Source organism: Chionomys nivalis, chromosome 2, assembly GCF_950005125.1.
Source record: "Chionomys nivalis chromosome 2, mChiNiv1.1, whole genome shotgun sequence".
NCBI lineage: Eukaryota > Metazoa > Chordata > Mammalia > Rodentia > Cricetidae > Chionomys > Chionomys nivalis.
This window is the reverse complement of record NC_080087.1, coordinates 23249367-23268838: the sequence shown is the minus strand read 5'-3', so window position 1 is coordinate 23268838 and position 19472 is coordinate 23249367. Positions and strand designations below refer to the sequence as shown.

General features: G+C 42.0%; 1 protein-coding gene across 4 annotated transcripts in view; it reads right to left on the bottom strand.

Moving 5' to 3' along the window:
* The window catches only part of Epm2a (EPM2A glucan phosphatase, laforin), a 173582-nt gene that overhangs the window by 4094 nt on the left and 150016 nt on the right, over positions 1-19472 (bottom strand). For 3 of the 4 annotated variants that reach the window (XM_057754348.1, XM_057754358.1, XM_057754339.1), the window contains one exon: positions 8528-8769. The exons of the other annotated variant lie outside the window; for it this stretch is intronic. In XM_057754348.1, the coding sequence (XP_057610331.1) occupies positions 8528-8769 (242 nt within the window). The remainder of the gene's footprint in view (positions 1-8527; positions 8770-19472) is intronic. 4 annotated transcript variants of the gene reach the window in all.

Below are 19472 nucleotides of genomic sequence, written 5' to 3'. Positions count from 1 at the left end.
AATGTGTATAAGTGGGCCCACAGAGCAACCTCTCAGACTGACAGACTCCCTCTCCACCTCTCCCCCCTCCTTCCTTCCCTCTCTCTCCCCCTTTTCCCTGATAGCAGTCCCTAAAAGCATCCACATTAGCGCACACCAGCTCCCATGATGTCCAACAGAGGCACGAATGTTGATTTAATTCAATCCACACTCCTGGTTTCATCTGAGTAACCTGCCATACTTTTACACAGGGGCCCTCCACATCTAGAGCATCACAGGGGCCAGTGGGTTCCTCCTGTCAATCTCAGTAACAGGACTGTGTGCTGGATTCATTTGTCTCAAGAGATTAGATATGGCAAACATCCAGGGTATGTTGGGGGTGACTATGCTATGAGGGTATGATCTGCTCCATCACAGTAATGTCTGTGAGCAGTTTACAGCATGAAAAGAATCCCCCTGATAATTCTATGAATCATGACTTCTTTCTGCTCTGCCACCATGAGTCTCCCCAGACAAGCTCCTTTTAATGGTTGCCATGGCAGGGATTAAACAGGAATGTCTTAAATATACTTTTGAAATCAAATGTCAAATCTACACAAAGATGAGAGTAGCTGTTTGCCGAGGGAGCTGTGAGGCTCTGAATATCTGCTGACCAATCTACCAGACTGTGTCTTCCACAGAACTAGTCCAGATGGACTCTGTAGACAGATGTCCCCCAAGGGCAGCTCTGCTCCAATAGCCTAGGTGATGTAATACAATTACCCTTTTCTTTCTGTCTGGAGAAAGGTCATTCAAGAAGCAAGAACACTTTACTGCCACTATGGAAATCAGTGTGGTGGTTCCACAGAAAGCTGGGAATAGATCTAATCAAGCTACACCATGCTTGGACATATACTCAAAGTTCTCTACCTCTTACTAGAAAGGTACTTGCTCAATTGTGCTTATTGCTGCTCTATTAATGATATCCCACAACTGAAAACAGCGTAGGAGGAAGGGAAGGATTGCCCTAGGAAAGGAAAATAGAATAGATATCTCTGTATGGATAGGGAGGGGACTAAATAGAAGGTTCAAACAGAGAGGTGGGAAAGAAAGGAAGGGGATAAAGGAAGGAATTTAGGATGGAGAGGTAAACCTAAAGGCCATTTGAGGGGTCATTTGGAAACCTACACCAAAGTAGAAGCTTCTTAAAATATGCACATATTTGAAGGAAATCTAAATGGAATTATCAAATAAAGCCCCAGGTAGATATTTCTCACCAGCAAATGGAACTGCCAGTGCAGGAATGGGTTACATATAATTGAGTTGCTGGCCAAAACGGCTCCATTAAAACTTAGAAACAATCCAACCTACTACCAAAGCTATTGGCTACTCTCCACAAACTGCTGGTAAGGCCCTGTTGATGAAGACAACACCTACACAACTCACTTGTAGTGGGAGCTGCGGTGGCCGCCCCGGCTCCCGGCTCCCATATGGCTTCCTGCCACCCAGCTAGCTTATGCTCCGAAATAACAACACACAAGCTGTATTCTTTTAAACACTGCCTGGCCCATTTCTATTCATGTGTGTAGCACCTTGAGGTGTGCTTACCAGGAAGATTCTAGCCTACGTCCATCCTGGGTCGGAACTTCATCGCATCTGCTCTGGAGCACACCGGCATGGCGTCTGCCCCAGAGAGGAGAGGAAATGGCGTCTGAGCTCACTTCCTCTTCCTCCCCGCATTCTGTTCTGTTTACTCCACCCACCTATGTTCTAAACTATGAGGGCCAAGTAGTTTCTTTATTTTTTAACCAATGACCTTCCTCCATCACTCACTGAACACAGAGAAGTCGACGGGGCACCTACCTAGAGCCTTCACCCCTACTGAGTAGTGTTCTTGACACTAGAAGGCACTCTTCACGCTACCAGGGAAGAAAGGTAAACACCAACCCAGCTAAGAACCCTTCAGTCTACAAGGGTGTCCCTGTCTGCAAGATACACTGGTGGCACAGAAAGTTGTGAGAGTAACCAATAGCTATCTAGTTGGATTTAAGGCTTACTGAATGACATGGGACCCATGCCTAACACTACATGGGTGATCAAGAACCTGCGACTATATAGGTCACAGACCTAGGGGAATAAAATATTCTTCTGCCAAAGCATGTAGCAGTAAAATGATTCCCACTGACATTCCCCCATCCTCATAGATCGGTGTCTTTTTCAGGCACCATCAGAGAAGCTTCCTTCTGCAGTAGAAGGGAACATATGCAGAGATCCGTAACTGTACAATGTGCAGAGAATGAGAGATCTTGGAGCATTCAGTCCAAAACAGGATGTCTCCATCAAATCCCCCCTTTCAGGACTAAAGGAATTCTGTGGGGAAAGAGGTAGGAAGATTATAAGGGTCAGTAAGAGTGGGGAACACCAAGGAAACAATGTCTTTTGGACACAACAGAACTCTGACACACATGTGAGCTCAAAGAGACTGTAGCATAGGGCCTCCACAAGTCTAACCCAGACACAGTCCCGGGGATGACAGGAAGCATGGACACATGCCCCAACCCTAACTCAGAAGCAATCTCCAATTGATAACCACTTCCAAGGGAAAAATTCATTTTCGCCAGTGGAGTCTACTGGGGGAACAAAGCACACAAGGGCAGACCTCATGTTCAGTAGTAAATGGGGGAGGGAGCCCTAACAAACTAACTCAGTGGCATGGCATTCTGGGAGGGTGTGTGATAATGTGATAATGCTTCATCTGGACTTTTTTATTTATTTATTTTTTTGGACTTTTTTATTTTTAACCTTACACATCTTTTGCTTAAGTATTACAGTTTCTGGTTTTGTCTTTTTTGGGTTCTCTGTGTGTGTCTATGTGTTTCTAGCAGTTTTTTTCCTTGGCTGTTTTATTTCTATTTGTTTATTTTTGTCCTATTCTGATTTGGCTTTATTTCATTTTTTTAGATTCCTGCTTGTTTTCTAATGAGAGAAAAAAAGGTTGTAGGTTCAGGTGGGTGGGTGGGGAGGAGAGGAAGATTTAGAAAGAGATGGGGGAGCCCATAATGAAATAAGGGTCTATTTTCAATAATTTTCAATAAATAAAAATAAATAAAAAAGTGAGTTCACAGCTTAAGAGTTAGGGATGGAGTCTTGCACATCTGAGGATATCGTATAGCAGGTGCTGTCTGCCACCCTCAGTATTTACATGAAGGAGCCAAGGCAGAGATTTGTCCCAATGAAATCCTTAAGTGGCCACTCAAATGCAGCCAGACTGACTCCAAAGCCTCTGGCCTTGATCCCTGCACTGTTTTCCTTCCTAATCCATCTGGTTGCTGGCACTTTCCATCTCTCATCTCATTCTGGATTCTCAAAGTCCCTTCATGTTTCTGTGACCCTGTCTGATTTCACTGTCTTCCCAGCTCTCAGATGTCTGCATCCATAGGTCCCAATTCAGAGCACAGGAATCACCAAGAAATGAAAAGAGGGTCCTCCTTGTACAAGAGAGACAGCATCAGCCAGAGCACACAAAGTTACATTTCATCTACATGTGTGTGCGCGCGCGATTGTGTGTGTGTGTGTGTGTGTACGTGTACACACAGGTGCATGCTTCACATGGAACTTGATTTGATAAAACTTTCCAGGCTTAAAACAGTAAGACAAAAAAAATAATCTGGTTCCTTTTCTGAAGGTTTACTTGTCATCTTGTGTGCATGAGTATTTGCTTCCAGGTCTATTCATATACACTATATATGCCTGTACCAGTGTACCAGTGGAAGCCAGAAGAGGGTGTCAGATCCCCTGAAACTGGAGTTACAGACTGTTGTGGGCTACTATGTGGGTACTGGGGACCAACCTTGATTCCTCTGCAGGAGCAACAAGTGCTTTTACCCACTAAGCAATCTCCCCAGGTTCCAGATTTTTTTTTTTTTGGTATGGAAAATATTCCAGATTTTAAATGTTGCTAACTAAACTGCAAAAATTACAAACCTTATGTAGGTCAACCAAAACACTCCACCATCTGTGTTTCTCCCCTTCAAATTTAAAACAAGCACTGGGTGTAAGTAGATGCTTGCTCAACAATCATTAAATACCTCCACAAAAAAACTGAACAAGGAACAATGAAGCAATACCGCTTGTTTATTCTGAGACACTGTTAGACTCTTCTACCTTCTCTGTTCTGTGTTCCAAACCTGCTACAGGCTAATCTAAGTGGAGGATGACTAAATACTTCCAGAAAGGGAAGTAGGTGTTGAACAAGCCAGGGTTATAAAAAGCAAAGAGGATTTTAGTACCTGGCACTTTAGGACCCAAAATAAAGGCACTCAAGAGTCCCTAAAGGGATGCTTTGCTTTGGCTAAGAAAGACCAAGAAAGAAATCCACAGTATATATGCACCTCTTTCCTGTCTCACCCTTGGGAAAATATGTAACTGTACACATTGTTGTTTTATTTGGATGGCCTTGTTTTCCTCCTTTGAGCTATAGTATAAATGAGAATCTATCTTACCTGTAACATCCTTTGGTAGAAAGTTAAAGAACTCCCACCCCTAACTAAGAACTATGGATCCCTGATGGCTTCTAGGCAAAGAGAGTCAGTTTTCTTCACAAGTGTGTCTCCTATAGATTGACCAGGCTGCAGAGGATGACCCACACCATATGGTCAGCACCAAGCAGGCTCCATAGTTATTTACAAAACAAACAAAAAGAAAACACAGCATGGGAATGGTATAAAAAGGCAAAAGTGTTGGGAGTGGATCTGGGAGGAATTACAGGGAGGAACCAGGGTAAGTCTAATCAAAATATAATTTATTAAATTGTCAGAGAATTAATAAAGTTCAAAAACTTGTAACTAATCCTCCAGTCTACTATAATCTAGTTAGCAGAGTCTCCCACCCCCAGCTGCCCAATGCTGGAATTAACCTGCCTACCTCCCAAGCTACTCAGTGCCTACAAATCTCCAGGTTCCCCAGTTTCTGGTTCCATGATCAGCGTCTTTGCGTAAAGACAGAGGTGAACTCAGTCTGCTGAATAAGAGAGTGATTGAGGCTCTGGGAACAAAGCAACAGCCAGATTCTTAAAGCTCACTAGGGAGGGAGGAGGCTGTTACTGGAACAGAGGTGAACCCCGAGTTTGGCTTCCCCTGAGAAGGGAGTTTAGTGAGCAAACACAATTTATTTCATCCAGGGAACTACTGAAATTTGGAGATTTTTCATTTCCCAGGTGAAAGAGACAAACCACATCTTACAAAAGAAAATGAAAAGAAGATGCCTAAGCCATATCTGACAGAATGACGATGGGGACAGTCAATAGGGCAACTGGTTGAAGCGGGTCTGTGACAGCTGAGTCTAACAGACCCTCCTTTGCAGACTTGACCTGACAGCCTTTCCCAGCAGCTGGGAAGGTTTCCAGACGGATCCCACCCCTCCCCCTGAAGTTCTAAAAATATCCAGGTGGATTAATCTATATATGCATTGGTCTGTACTGTAAGCTACATAGATTAATCTGTTGGTAAACAGTTGCCCTGCCACTCAGGAAGTTAACTAACTCTTTGATCACTTCTCCAGGTCCACATGAGCCAAAGGAATCCTTTCTCCAGTGTCAGTTTGTCCTGCTGCAGGTGGGGGGTGGGAGGGTGATTCTTTGCTCTCATCCCGCGGCTGTGCTAGCTCTACATGGGAGCTGGCTTTAGATGCACTAACCTGGTGACCCAGTGACACCCCCAAATGTGTGAATACGACTACAATGGGCCCTAATGAATAGACAGTCTCCAAACTTCTAAACAGACTGCCTATTTGTCAGCAGATATTTATTTAGCAGAACATGGGATGCAGTGGAGTGAACAGCAGGTAGAATTAATAGCTCAACTGCTCCCTGCCTGTTTCCCTCTTATTCATACCGATGGGCAACAATGCTGTGAAATTAGAAGCACAGAAGCCAAATCAAAGTCTCCGTGTGGCCACAAGAGTCCTAACAAGTCTGAGACTGTTTCAAAACCAGCAAGACCATCTGCGCAACACAAAAACATCCCGCTTTCAGCTGATGCAAATTCTGTTTGGTTTGGGGTCTAACCTCAAGAAAAGGCAGGTGACCAAGGGAAATAGCCAGAGTGTCAATCTCTCTCCCACTTCAAGGAACATAAAATATACCTCTCCTTAATGATGGTACAGTTCCAATCTACAGAGGGGTCCTGTCTGGCCAGGAAGATCACCTGAGGTCTTTGAAGTGCCAAAGGTGGCCAGTGACACTGGTTTCCTATGGTGCTCGAGGTGTTCTGATTCACAGGCCACTGGTGATTGGGGAAACAAGCTATGCCCCCTCAGTTCACAGCTGTGTATAACTCTAGCTAATCATGAACGCAAAGAACGGAAATTACGTCGGTTTGCAGACTCTGCCTGAGGTATATGAAGAAACAAGTAGTTGCTGCCATGCAGCCTGGCTTGGGCAGTGCTGTGAATCAGAATGCCACCCTCAAAGTCTGAGCCGTGACTCTTTGCAGTCTGAAGACCTGGTCCCATCAAACATGTCAATCAAGAGTGGGTTGGATGCGCAGCATACCTTGTACAGGGAACTCTGAAGAGAGAAATGTTCTCTAGCTTCTTGGCTAGGCTTCACTACCATTCTTCACCCAGAAGAGCGAATCACGCAACTCCTCAAACCATGTACTCTCTACAGCTCTCTGCTGCCCCCTGCTGACATACTGTTAATACTGTAGTTGGGATGTGGTCCTCTTACCTGAAAACAGTTACCCTACTTCTCAGCAACTGTCTACCATACCTATAGAGGGCTCTTTCTAGAACTCCAAGCCTCCTATGCCTTTGTTTACCTTATTGCACACACATCATGCTCCCTCTGCCCGCATCTCTCTGCCCAAGCGAGTTCCACTTCAAATGCCATGGAATTCACGCAGCCTGCCTCTCTCCCCTCCTTAGAAGGAATCCGTAAGCCCAGAGCACATCACATCCATCATTCGTTGTCCACTCCCTCCTGCACTGTAATTGGTTTTAACTTGCCTTACTGCATCTTACTTATGCCACGACTATGACTTATTTGTCTCTGCTTCCCCAGCAGCACCAACCATGGAAACCCATTCAAAAAGACTACTCTAGAATTCTCCCAGTCAGTACAGACTGCCATCCTCCCCACAGGCCCAATGCATCATCTGTCACGTTATTACCCATCTCACTGCACCATCCTCCCTGGATTCTCAGACCAGTTCCAAGCTGCCCAGGCTGCAATGGAAGCAGACTTGTGTGAAAACACTAAGACAGAAAGAACCTCGGCATTTTCCAGCTTCTCATCCTTTCCTGCCGCAGCTGCACCCTAAAGTGTGACATTCTCACTGTAGCCCAGGTCTGGGGGAACTTCCACATCCTCATTCCTCCAGCCACAATGGTTCTTCCATCCCTATAACATGCCACCTCCTCTACCGGCATAAGGGTTCTTCTAAATGGTTCCTTCTTCCATCCTCTCCCAGCTTGCCTATGCTCCAGCCACTGCTCAGGCGTTAGCTCAAACACCCCTTCCTCAAAAGCATTTCTAGATTATCTACCCAAGCTCTGCAGAATACTGTGATTTTTCAAAACTAACCCGTTATGCTTCCAAATTCCTATTTTTGTTGATGTGGGAAGGTCATTCGTTAATTAATAAAGAAACTGCTTGGTTTCATAGGTTAGAACATAGGTGGGTGGAGTAAACAGAACAGAATGCTGGGAGGAAGAGGAAGTGAGGTAAGACGCCTCAGACAGACGCCATGCAGCTCATCGCCAGGGCAGACGCCATGAAGCTCCGACCCAGGATGGACGTAGGCTAGAATCTTCCAGGTAAGCGCACCTTGGGGTGCTACAGAGATTATTAGAAAAGGGCTAAATTAATACGTGAGAATTAGCCAAGAAGAGGCTAGATATAATGGGCCAAGCAGTGCTTAAAAGAATACAATTTGTGTGTTGTTATTTTGGGGCATAAGCTAGCCAGGCGGCCAGGAGCTGGGTGGCAGGAACACAGGCCGCAGCTCCCCTCAACATTTTGTTCATTCCATTAACACTTGCCATCCTTTGGGAACTACACACTCCATGTTCCCAGGGACAACATAATACCACACACACAGTAGATCACAATAAATATATACTAAGTATATAAATTATATGTATATATTATGAAATATATATTTAGTGTACATAGTATAAAAATTAAAGAAGCTATGTTAAACGGAATCCTGTCAAAGTATCTAAAGACATATTAAATCTAAATCCTTAATTTCATTTTTATAATTAATATTTAAGATATTCAATTATGATGACTCAAAGACAGAAAATATGTGTATCTCTGAAACAAGTCTATAAAAGAACAAGAATGCTTATTCTGACCTTTACCCTCTGTGCCCATGTCTGGTGTGGGCATCCAGATGCAGGCCAAGCCTTCTTCCTTGTCTGACCCTTACCCTCTGTGCCCATGTCTGGTATGGGCATCCAGATGTAGAACAAACCTTCTTCCTTGTCTGACCCTTACCCTCTATGCCCATGTCTGGTGTGGGCATCCAGATGTTAGGCCAAGCCTTCTTCCTTGTCTGACACTTACCCTCAGTGCTCATGTCTGGTGTGGGCATCCAGATGTAGGCCAAACCTTCTTCCTTGTACAGCTTCATCATAGTGTCTGGAGTCATGGGTTCAGGGTAGCGGTTACAGCCTGACGAATTTTGGATGATATCCCATTCAGTCTGGAAATTCATGACAGCTGTAATCCCCAATTCATGCTTCAGTTTGATGGTCACATGTTCCAGTTGGCGAGGGCAGCTACCCAGCCAGATATTTGGTAGAATTCTGGAGAGAACAAATGGGAACAACAATGACTACTAACTGCATAAAATATATACAGTTAATCTTTTGCTCTAATGAGGAAATGCTGATTTTAAAAAAATAAGAAATGATACTATACTTGTTATTGGCTGTTCAGCTCTTTAGTAGAGCAGTCAGATGTTTTAGACAGGTAAAGTAACACAGCTTCAGAGAGTTAAACAACTGCAGCATAAAGGAATGCAACACATTTTTGCATCATTAAACAAATATTCAACAGCATAAACAAATGTAACACATTTTAAAATAATATTCAATAACACAATTAAAGAAAAGCTTAGCACTGGGTATGGTGGTGCATGCCTTTAATCCCAATTACATGTTTTCCTTTGTAAGAGTTGTGTGGTCGTGGTGTCTCTTTACAACAGAACACTAAAACAGATGACCTAAAGGAAGAGGGCAGCATCAATTTTCCTTAAAAGTACCAACTATTAAGAGAGAGAAGAGAGAAAGACAGACAGAGGCAGAGAGGGAATATTGTCATTATTTTATCAGATATGATTCTACATCTAAAATTGCTCAAGGTTGAGCCGCAAGCTCAGTTTCTCACTCCATAGGTCTTGAGTTGAGAGCTTCTGATACCCAACAATTTCCCAGGTGATGTTGCTTATTCAAATCCTAAATCTTGAGAAATGCTTCCCTAGAGACTCAATGATACAAAATATGTGATGTACTTAAAATATTCGGATTAAGATGTGTAGGTGAGGAAAACACGAATAGTTTTCTTTGTACTTGCAACAGACAAGAATAAAAGTAACAGAAAGAAAATAATTGTTGTGTAAAAAATAAGAACAAACTCTAGGATAATGAGAAATACATTTAACCCAAAAGAATAATGAAAGTTTATTCAAAGACATGAAAAGTACAAACAAAATCAATCTTATCAGCGATTATTTGAAAAATCTATTATCTTACATGTAAAAGTTATCAAAATGTAAATATTTTACAAACCAGCAAGCATAATGAATTTATCATGATTTATCATGTATTGTATATATAATTTGATTCATGTGTAAGCTTATTCCACACATATACATTCTCTCCAGAACTATGGGATAGATACTGTATTTCAAATTTCCTGAATCATATTATATAGGGCTTAACTGAGGTTAGTGGTGAACACTACACATATTCACCAGTATCTCCCTGTATTCGCTTAGAACATGGAGGAGCACCAATCCTCCCTCTGCTTCAAAGTTAGATGTATCCCACACAACTTGCTTTTGTTAATAAATGAGCTGAGCTTATAACAAGTGCCACCTCCCATTGGGTATATTTAAAACTGCGTATGTGATTCTCTCTGCTCTCTTTCTCTGCTGCAGTGACTGAACTTGCATGTGAATGAGTTTCTAGAATGCGGAGCTACAGTCAGGAGAACAGCTGCCCTAGACAGCTAAGAGTTTGTTGCTCAGCGGATCCAGTTAGGACTTGTTTGTTACCTCAGCAATACACCACATCTAAGTCTTTAGTGGCTTGAAACCACTAACATTCAAAATAGAAACTGCACGAGGGGCTGCATTTGCAGTAAGGTCCATTCATGTTGCCTTTAGAGCAGTGTTGTGTGATATTTTGATCACATTATGACAATAAGGTTATTAACCATAGATATTTTGGAGGAATGAGTACAGATAGAGGGACAGGAAGTAATAAGATAGGGCGAAAAGAGAATCTCAGTCTGTTGTCAGAAGTTTCTGTCCTTCCTGGTTTCCACAGTCCCAACGAAATCACACAGAGGTGTACATTAACTATAAACTGATTGACCCATTAGCTCAGGCTTCTTATTAACTCTTATAACTTATATTAGCCCATTATTCTTATCTGTGTTAGCCACATTGGCTCAGTACCTTTTTCAGTGGTATAGTCACATCTTGCTTCTTCTGTGTCTGGACAGGACTGCAGAGGGAGCTTCCCTCTTCCCAGAATTCTCCTGTTCTCATTGACCCACCTCTACTTCCTGTCTTGTTGTCCCACCTATACTTCCTGCCTGGCTACTAGCCAATCGGCATTTATTTAAAACATAATTGACAGAATATAGACAATTGTCCCGCACCATCAGTCCTTTTGGTCGGAGGAACAGAAGAGACAGGGTTTCTGGGTACTTCTCTACTGTGTCTCTGATCACTCAGATTCTTATCCGGATATCTGACTCCTGACTTTTTATTGGTAGAGAATAATTAGATAACTACATCAAAACAGTGGTGGGCTACTGGGTCAGTCAGCTTTGGCAGTATTAATGAGATACTGGCAGGTTAAGATTAGTAGTGTTGCTACAATTCAGAAGGCAGGGGCCACAACAAAGAAGCATCTAGTCCTAAATGTTAACAAAACAAACATGAAAAGAACTTGGCTTATAAAAACAAAAACGGCACCAAACTCCGTACCCTTCAAAGAGAGGAAGGCAACATGAAATAGGTGTAAGCTCACCATATCTCACCAGGAATTCCAGGGCTAATAGTTCATTCTGTTCTGACAACAGAAAACTAACATTGTGTTTTAAAATGCATGCATATGGTGCTGTAGAGATGGCCCAGTGGATAAAAACCCTTACTGCTCTTGCAGAAGACTCATGTGCAGTTCCCAGCACCCACACAGAATAACTATCTGTAATTCCAGCTTCAGGGCTTCTGACATCCTCTGTAGGTCTCTGTAGCCATTGCACACTTTTGGAATAGGTCTAAGTAGTACTTAGTTGTACTTATTTTGTGATTTAGTTAGTTTTAGACCTATTCCAAAAGTGAGCACATCAGAAGCTTAGAGATGGTAAATAACTTGGCCTAAAGTCATATGACTTTTATTAAATACTAGTACTGACATTTGAACTCGGTCTCTTTGGCTATAGGTAGTACCATTTCCACTGTAGCTAAAAACATTAGAGTGCTTTTCAGATATCTAATATGGAGCTCCCATTTTGCTCTATCTCCTTCTTATATTTACATATATGAATATTTAAGGATTTATTTATTTAAATAAGAATAAATAAATATATAGTGTCTTGCTTTTGTACCTTGTATGTGCAATGGCCACAGAGACTATTTTCTTCACTTGAATGCTGCAAGGTACAGAATAGTCACATATTTTTTAATATGAAATCTATGTTGGATTTTTACCCTTTTGTCCTTTCTTCTGTGTGTTCACTTTTTGCTTTCTTGTGGCAATTCTTGCTGTTGTTCATGTAAACATGAAAACAATCCCCTCACTTCAAATGCAGGTATTTCTGATCCTCAGTAGAAACATCTCAAAGGACCTAACCATCTTTCTAAGCCCTATTTACCAGATAGGAAAGGTTATTTTTTTCTAGTTAGGTTTTTATCTAAAAAGCTATAGCCATGTCCTTATGGAAATCCTTTTTAATATATTAAGGGGTGAAATTAAGGTAATAAAGTAAAAAGAGTCAAGGAAATCATAATGGTACTGGAAAGATGAGCATGAGACTTCTTGACCCCAAAGAATTATGAGATGGGTCACTGGGTACAGTGAAAGACCACAAGCGTGGCACATGCACGACATCTAGACAGATGATGGGCAGGATGATGACTAAGTACTCAATGTTCACAGAAGTGTGGAATTTTGTGTAACTGTCTCTTCCCTCTGCTGAGGAATGGGAACAGGATCAGGTTCCATCTAGAGACACATCCAGCCTTCTATTATGCCTTGGAGATTCCTTCTCCAGGACCCTGCAGACTGCCTGTGGAATGGTAGTGTGGAGTTTCCACGATTATTCTTTGTAGCTGAACTGAGCACACTAAGTTACACCATGCTGTGGAAAGGGAAGCAGAAACCTCATTTATATAACTAATAACATAACGTATTAAACAGTAATGTATGTTTTTCTGGGAAAAAAATTTAAGCGGACTGGCAAAATGTCAAAATGTGTATTGATGACATAAAATTTGAATTTCAATGTTACTCAGAGTTCTCTTAAATTCTGTTCTCTTTGAGTGGGGGACATTTAATATTTGCCTAATCAATACATGCAAAAATAAAATGGCAGACTGATTTCTCACAAAGGATTTGCAATTTGCATAAAAGCTGAAAACCAGTTCACAAAGATATGCAAAAGGTAAACTGCCTTGAGCACTGGGAAAAACAAAACAAAACAGACCCAGAATCCCTACCAGAGTCTGCATCCAGAACCACAGTGTGGCTAAGAGAGGCCCTGGGGTGGTGTTGTCATCCCATTCAGCTCCGCTCTTAAAGTAATTTTTAAACAATAGAGAAAATCAAAGCAAATATTAAACCCAAGGTTAACATTATAGAGCTAGATATATCTACATATTATATATAATATATCTGACATTATATCTGATGAAAATAAATTAACAGCCACATGCCTGCATCACAAATAAATACCATGGTCTACGTTAAATATTTCCAACATTTTCATAACTGATATGACTCTCTCTCTGGTAATATGATGAGGCAAGTTCTACAGTTAAGAAAGAAATATTAAATGATGCCTTATTGTTTTAAACAAGATGCTGTGAACCTAGCATACAGACAACTGAAGATAAACTTTGCAGCAAGCATGTACTAAAAGATAGAGAAGGAGTTATAAACAGAATCAAACTGGGTCTTTTATGGGTTGTGGAGTAAAGGCTAGGGCTGACTAGAAACACACACATCAGTGCTAAACAGGCAGCCAATGTCTCCCTTAAGGCCATCCTGTCTCCATTCATTCTCACAGCAGGCGATGCGGTCCTACTTACATGACACACTAGAAGTGATGAGGTGCATAGTGTACTTTCTAAACTGTAATTCAGCTTTTAGTTCACTCAAAAAGATAATTTGACACCATTAAAAATTCATTTTTATGCATATCACCTTGTGCTAATCTTCTTTTGGTGTCAGTGGTAGTTTAAATAGTTTTTAATATGAAGGATTTTAAGGTAAAAGTAATTATTGAAATATGAAATTTACAGAATAAAAATCTCCTCTAGATAAATTTAAGTCTATAATTAAGGAACAAATGTTATGGCTTGCAGTTATAAGGCTTGCAGTTATATTATAAATTATAAGCCCCCAGAGAAATATTTATGAATAATTTACCATAGATTTTTAAATTATGATAGAGATTTTTGGCTGCAGCATTATAGATTATTTAGAAAGGTCAGATGGAAGCCATTGTGCCGAATTAATATTAATACTCAGTCAAACCAGAATGAAGTTCCCAAGCCAGTTCACTTCGCAGAACAGAAAGTCCCTTTCTAAAGGCGTCTGTTCACCAGGATTCTGTTTGCCTTTTTTGTGTTCATAGAAATTACCCACTTACCTGTGGAACTCTATTTCAGACCCACCGGCCTGGCTCATCAGCAAGTGGTGGCAGAAACATACTGTATAAGCTTTAGTTCCTTTTAAAGGAGTAAATATTTGAAGATAAAACAAGAGGGGCTGATTCAGCTCTACAGGCACACTCCTAAATTCAAGTCCTCTCTCCTCTCCAAATGATTCCTAGACAGAACGAGACACTGGAAAAATTGTTCATGACACAGGAGCTAAGAGAGGAGGTGTGGCCATATTAAAATGCACGCTGTTCTCAAAAACATCCAAAATAAACTCGCTCGTGTAACCTGAGAAATATTCAATAAAGTTATATGCATTAAGAATGGAATGCCCCCTGGTGGGGGCAGGCGGTAGAAGGAAGGAGTGAAGGGGAGGGTTGAGGAGAACTTGAGGGAATAGGATAGATGAGATGGAGGAAGGAGAGGTATGAGAGCAAGGAAAGAGATATCTTGATTGAGGGAGCCATTATGGGGTTAGCAAGAAACCTGGATCTAGAAAAATTCCCAGGTTCCACAAGGATGACCCCATCTAAGACCCTAAGCAATAGAGGAAAGGGTGCCTGAAATGGCCTTGTCCTGTAGTCAGACTGATGATTGTCTTAAATATCACCACAGAACCTTCATCCAACAACAGATGGGAACAGAGGCAGAGACCCACATCGGAGCACTGGACTGAGCTCCCAAGGTCCAGTTGAAAAGTGGAAGGAGTGAGAGTATGAGCAAGGAAGTCAAGATCATGAGGGGTTCACCCACTGAGACACTTTGCCTGAGCTAATGGGAGCTCACCAACTCCAACTGAACTGAGAGTGAACGAGCATGGGATCAAACTAGTCCCTCTGAATGTGGTTGACAGTTGGGGCAGACAGTGGCACTGGAATTTACCTCTACTGCATGTACTGACATTTGGGATCCTATTCTCTTTGGATGTATACCTTGTTCAACTTAGATATAGTAGAAGTAGTAGGGAAGGTGTTGGACTTTCCACAGGGATGGGTGCCTTGACCTATCTTAGGATTGGAGGGGGTGAGGTGGGAGCGTGTGTGATGGGAGTGGGAGGAGGGGAAGGAGTGGAAATTTGGGTTGGTATTTTGTTAAGTAATAAAATAAAATAATAATAATAAAGGGGGGAAAAGAATGGAATGCTAGAAGCTGGAGAGATGGCTTGGTGATTTAGAGCAACTATTGCTCTTTCAAAATTGAAACCCAGTTTCAATTCCTAGCACCCACATGATGGTTCACAACCATCCATAACTCCAGTCCCAGGGGACCTGATGCCCTCTTCTGGTCTCCATGGGCACCGGGCACATACATGATGCATATACATATATGCATATAAAACACTCGTACATATAAAGTAAAATAAATAAATCATTAAAAAATATTTTAATGAGAACAGAACTTAGTGTTGGAGCAGGAGAGATGGCTCAGTGGTTAAGAGATTATACTGCTCTTCCAGAGGACCCATGCTCGGCATCTAGTACCTACATCAGGTCACTCACAACAGCTTGTAACATCAGCTCCAGGAGAATCAATGCCCTCTTCTGGATTCTGTGAGCAATAAACTCATGTGCATAAATCCGCACAGAGACATATGCACATAATTAAAAAAAACTGACAGAAGGATGTTGTGGGAGATGTGATTTGAAACACTGTCTTCTGCACATGACAGGACTATGACACATGGGAACTCACCACATGTTAGGTACCTGCCCACACTAATCTACACAAGATCAAGCCCAGAGCAGGGGTTGAGGCTCCTGAAAGTCCACTCCTGGGTGAGTTACAGGCAGTTAATGTCTACTGGGAGAAGAGGGTCACTTTTCTTTAGAACTGTGGCCACTAGAAGGGTTTCCATTCCTGGTGCATGACCCCATGCATGTGTGCATATGGGCATCACTAGCGTGATTCATTGGAATTAGTAATAAATAAATGAACTTTATAAAAGAAGGCCATCAAGTTGAGAAGGAGATGAGTTGAGAAGTTCTAGGGGACACTAGCAGGGGTGGGGAGGAGGAAAGCTATAATCAAGTATGTCGTGTGTGTGTGCGTGTGTGTAGCTTTCAAAGAATAAACAATTTTCTTAAAGAATAGAAAATTGTAGAAGAAAATTACCAATGTGGATTAGTACTGCTTCTTTTGTGATTCAACCAACCTCAAGTTCGATAAAAATCCAGCCTAATAATGTCACAACTTAATTGAAGACAATGGGAAATGGTTGCCACCACTGACACTCTGCAATCTTGCTTTCTTATTGCAGATCAAAACCAGTTCAACTCATCTGAGTGAATGTGGCTTTGTGATGCCAGGCAGTCACATGGAAACACTGCTGCTGGCTTCACCTGACAGGCTGGCACCTGTGGTACAGGAGTTACTGAGGCATCAGGATGAGGGCTGCTGTCTGTGCATCAGTTGTCAGTCAAAGCAGACCTCACTGGTAATAATGAGGACATCAGGCAGAATGAGCATCCAAGCACTCTGCGAAAGTCCGCCTCGGGGGACCGACAGGAGACGTTTGGCATGGAAGCAGCCAGAGCATTATATGGATAGCAGTGGACACGTCGTCCACCAATGGCCATTAGACAGCAGACTAGCCTTCTCCTAAAAGGGAAAATTAGCATGATTTTCTGGCCCCAGACAATAAAAAGACTAGGAAACCAGAGAAATAGTGGAATGGTTATATGAACATGGGTTTTTGTTTACTTATCACACACACACAAAAAAAATCCTAACTTGATAAACATACCAGGTAAGTATATTCCAAGAACAGAAAAGATTTTGCTGAGACTCTGTTCAAAACCTCAAGTTCCACTGAAAACCTGAGAGAGAATAAAAAATGTACGTGTCTCTATGTGCAGAAAAATTCCAAGTTGAATAATTGTGTTCTGTTTGGATTATTTTATATTGTATGGCCAACCCAATATGAAATTCAAATGTGACCTGGATATTAAATAATGAGTAAAAAAGAAAATTCTATCAGTCCTGTAATTTTTATCTAGTTTATATAAAAATAAGAGAAATATTAAAAATTTGTCTCTAATATATTCCTGGATTTCTGAGCATACAGCTTCCACTGCTGGTTTGTCCTCTAGTGGTGTCAAACTTCTGCCCTCATGGGGTGCTTGTAACACACGCCAGTTAACTCTAAATAATTTCTGTAGCATGAATTCTAATTGTTCTTCATAAAACCTGGAGTCAGATATGAGAGGATGAAAGCTGAGTGATCAGAGAAGCAGTGCTACTAGAGAGACCTTTAACCTCTACCAAATCCTCGGACAGAAGAGGAGATCTTGTCCTCAGCCTGCCTCCCGAGACTGTCCTCTGACAGCCGCCCAGACTGTGTCCTCTGACAGCCCCCCAGACTGTGTCCTCTGACGGCATCCTCAGACTGTGTCCTCTGACGGCCCCCCAGACTGTGTCCTCTGACTGCCCCCCTCAGACTGTGTCCTCTGACAGCCGCCCAGACTGTGTCCTCTGACAGCCGCCCAGACTGTGTCCTCTGACGGCCCCCCAGACTGTGTCCTCTGGCTGCATCCTCAGACTGACTGGTGCAGACTTTGCCTTGTAGACCGCTCTGCTGCTCAGACTGCACACTGTGTATCCTGTCTCCTGTGTTATATTCCTCTCTCCTCCCAGGCATTTCTCTTCCTGACTCCACCTCCCTAGTGCTGGGATTGAAGGCATGTGACTCTCAAATACTGAGATTAAAGATGTGAGCCACGACTGCCCGGCTTTATTTCTTTTTTAGACTGGATCAATTTTGTGTAGCCCAGTTTGGCCTTGAACTCTCAAAGATTCATCTACCTCTGTCTCCTGAGTGCTGGAATTGAAGGTGTGTGCCACCACTGCCTCGCCTCTAAGACTAACTAGTGGCTTAGCTCTGCATTCTAATATTCAGGCAAGCTTTATTTGTTAAATTGCAAACAAAATATCACTAGAAACTTCTTGAAGACAATTTCCAGTCTGGAGAGTAGTACTAATTAGTTTCTTAGCTAAAACAAAGTTCTGTTATAGTTTGCTATGGGTCACTGTTGTGGAATGTTTGTACACTGTGTGAAAATGTATGGCTGTGATTGGTGTAATAAAAAGTTGAATGGCCAATAGCTACGTTGGAGGTACAGACAGGACTTCCGGGCAGAGAGAGAACTCTGTGAAGAAGAAAGGCAGAGTTACCGGCCACACTTGGAGGATGGGCCATATGGAGATGAGGTAACAAACCACGAAACTTAAATTAATATAAACAGGGTAATTTAAGTTATAAGAGCTAATTGAGAACAAATCTAAGCTAAGGTTTTCATAATTACTATTAAGTCTCTGCGTCACTATCTGTGAGCTGGCAGCACAAAGAAAGGCACTGCTATAGAACACAGACAATAGTCTAGATGCAGTGCACGGTGATTTAGAGAGGCACAGCTAGTTTCCTTTCTATTTAAATGTGCTACATAGTTTATAGATTGGGTTGGATCAAACAAGAAATATCATCTGCAGTTTCAGGCATTTGAGCACTTGGCCCCCAGCTGACACGTTGGGGAAGGTGAGGAGGCGAGCCTAGCTGGAGGAAGTATGTTACTGGAGGTGGGCTCAAAGAGTAAAACACTTCACATACTTCAAATTTGCTCTACTTCCTCCCCCGTCATCATGCCAGCTGCCTGCTGCCAAGCTATCCCTACCAACACAGACCCTAACTCTCTGGTCACATAAGCCAACATATTACAGTTTTTTTTTAAGTTGCCTTGGTCAGTGTGTTATCACGGCAACAGAGAAGTAACTAAAACAGATAATATATGAAAGAAATAATTTCTCCTATTATTCTTTCATTTTCTGGTACTAAGTACCATATAATTAAATCAATTATGGAGCCCTATTATTGACAGACACTTGTACTAATTGGCTTCAGCTGTCAACTTGGTACAGCTGAAAATCATCTAACAGAGTATCAACTGAGGAACTGCAAAGATCAGATGGACCTGTGGCTAAGTCTGTAAGGGATTGTCTTAAAACATGTCTAATATAGTGATGGAGGTGGTTCTTGTATCTTATCTGTTGCTTTCATTGGTTAACTAATAAAGAAAACTGCCTTAGCCCATTTATAGGCCAAGGCAGTTTCTTTATTAAATGAAAGTAACTTCTCCATCATTTCTTTATTAAATGAAAGTAACTTCTCCATCAATATAGGGGTCTCAGCCAACTGAGGGAAGTGCCATTCCTAGGCACGTGGACTTGGGCTACGTCAGAGCCTGCTGAGCATGAACCTATGAACAAGTCAGAAAGTGAGGCAGCTAGCCTGGTTCCTCTCGAGCAGGGACTCTCAACCTTTCACAGGGGTCGCACATCAGATGTCCTGCATATCCGATATTTATATTACAATTCATAACAGTAGCAAAATTAGAGCTA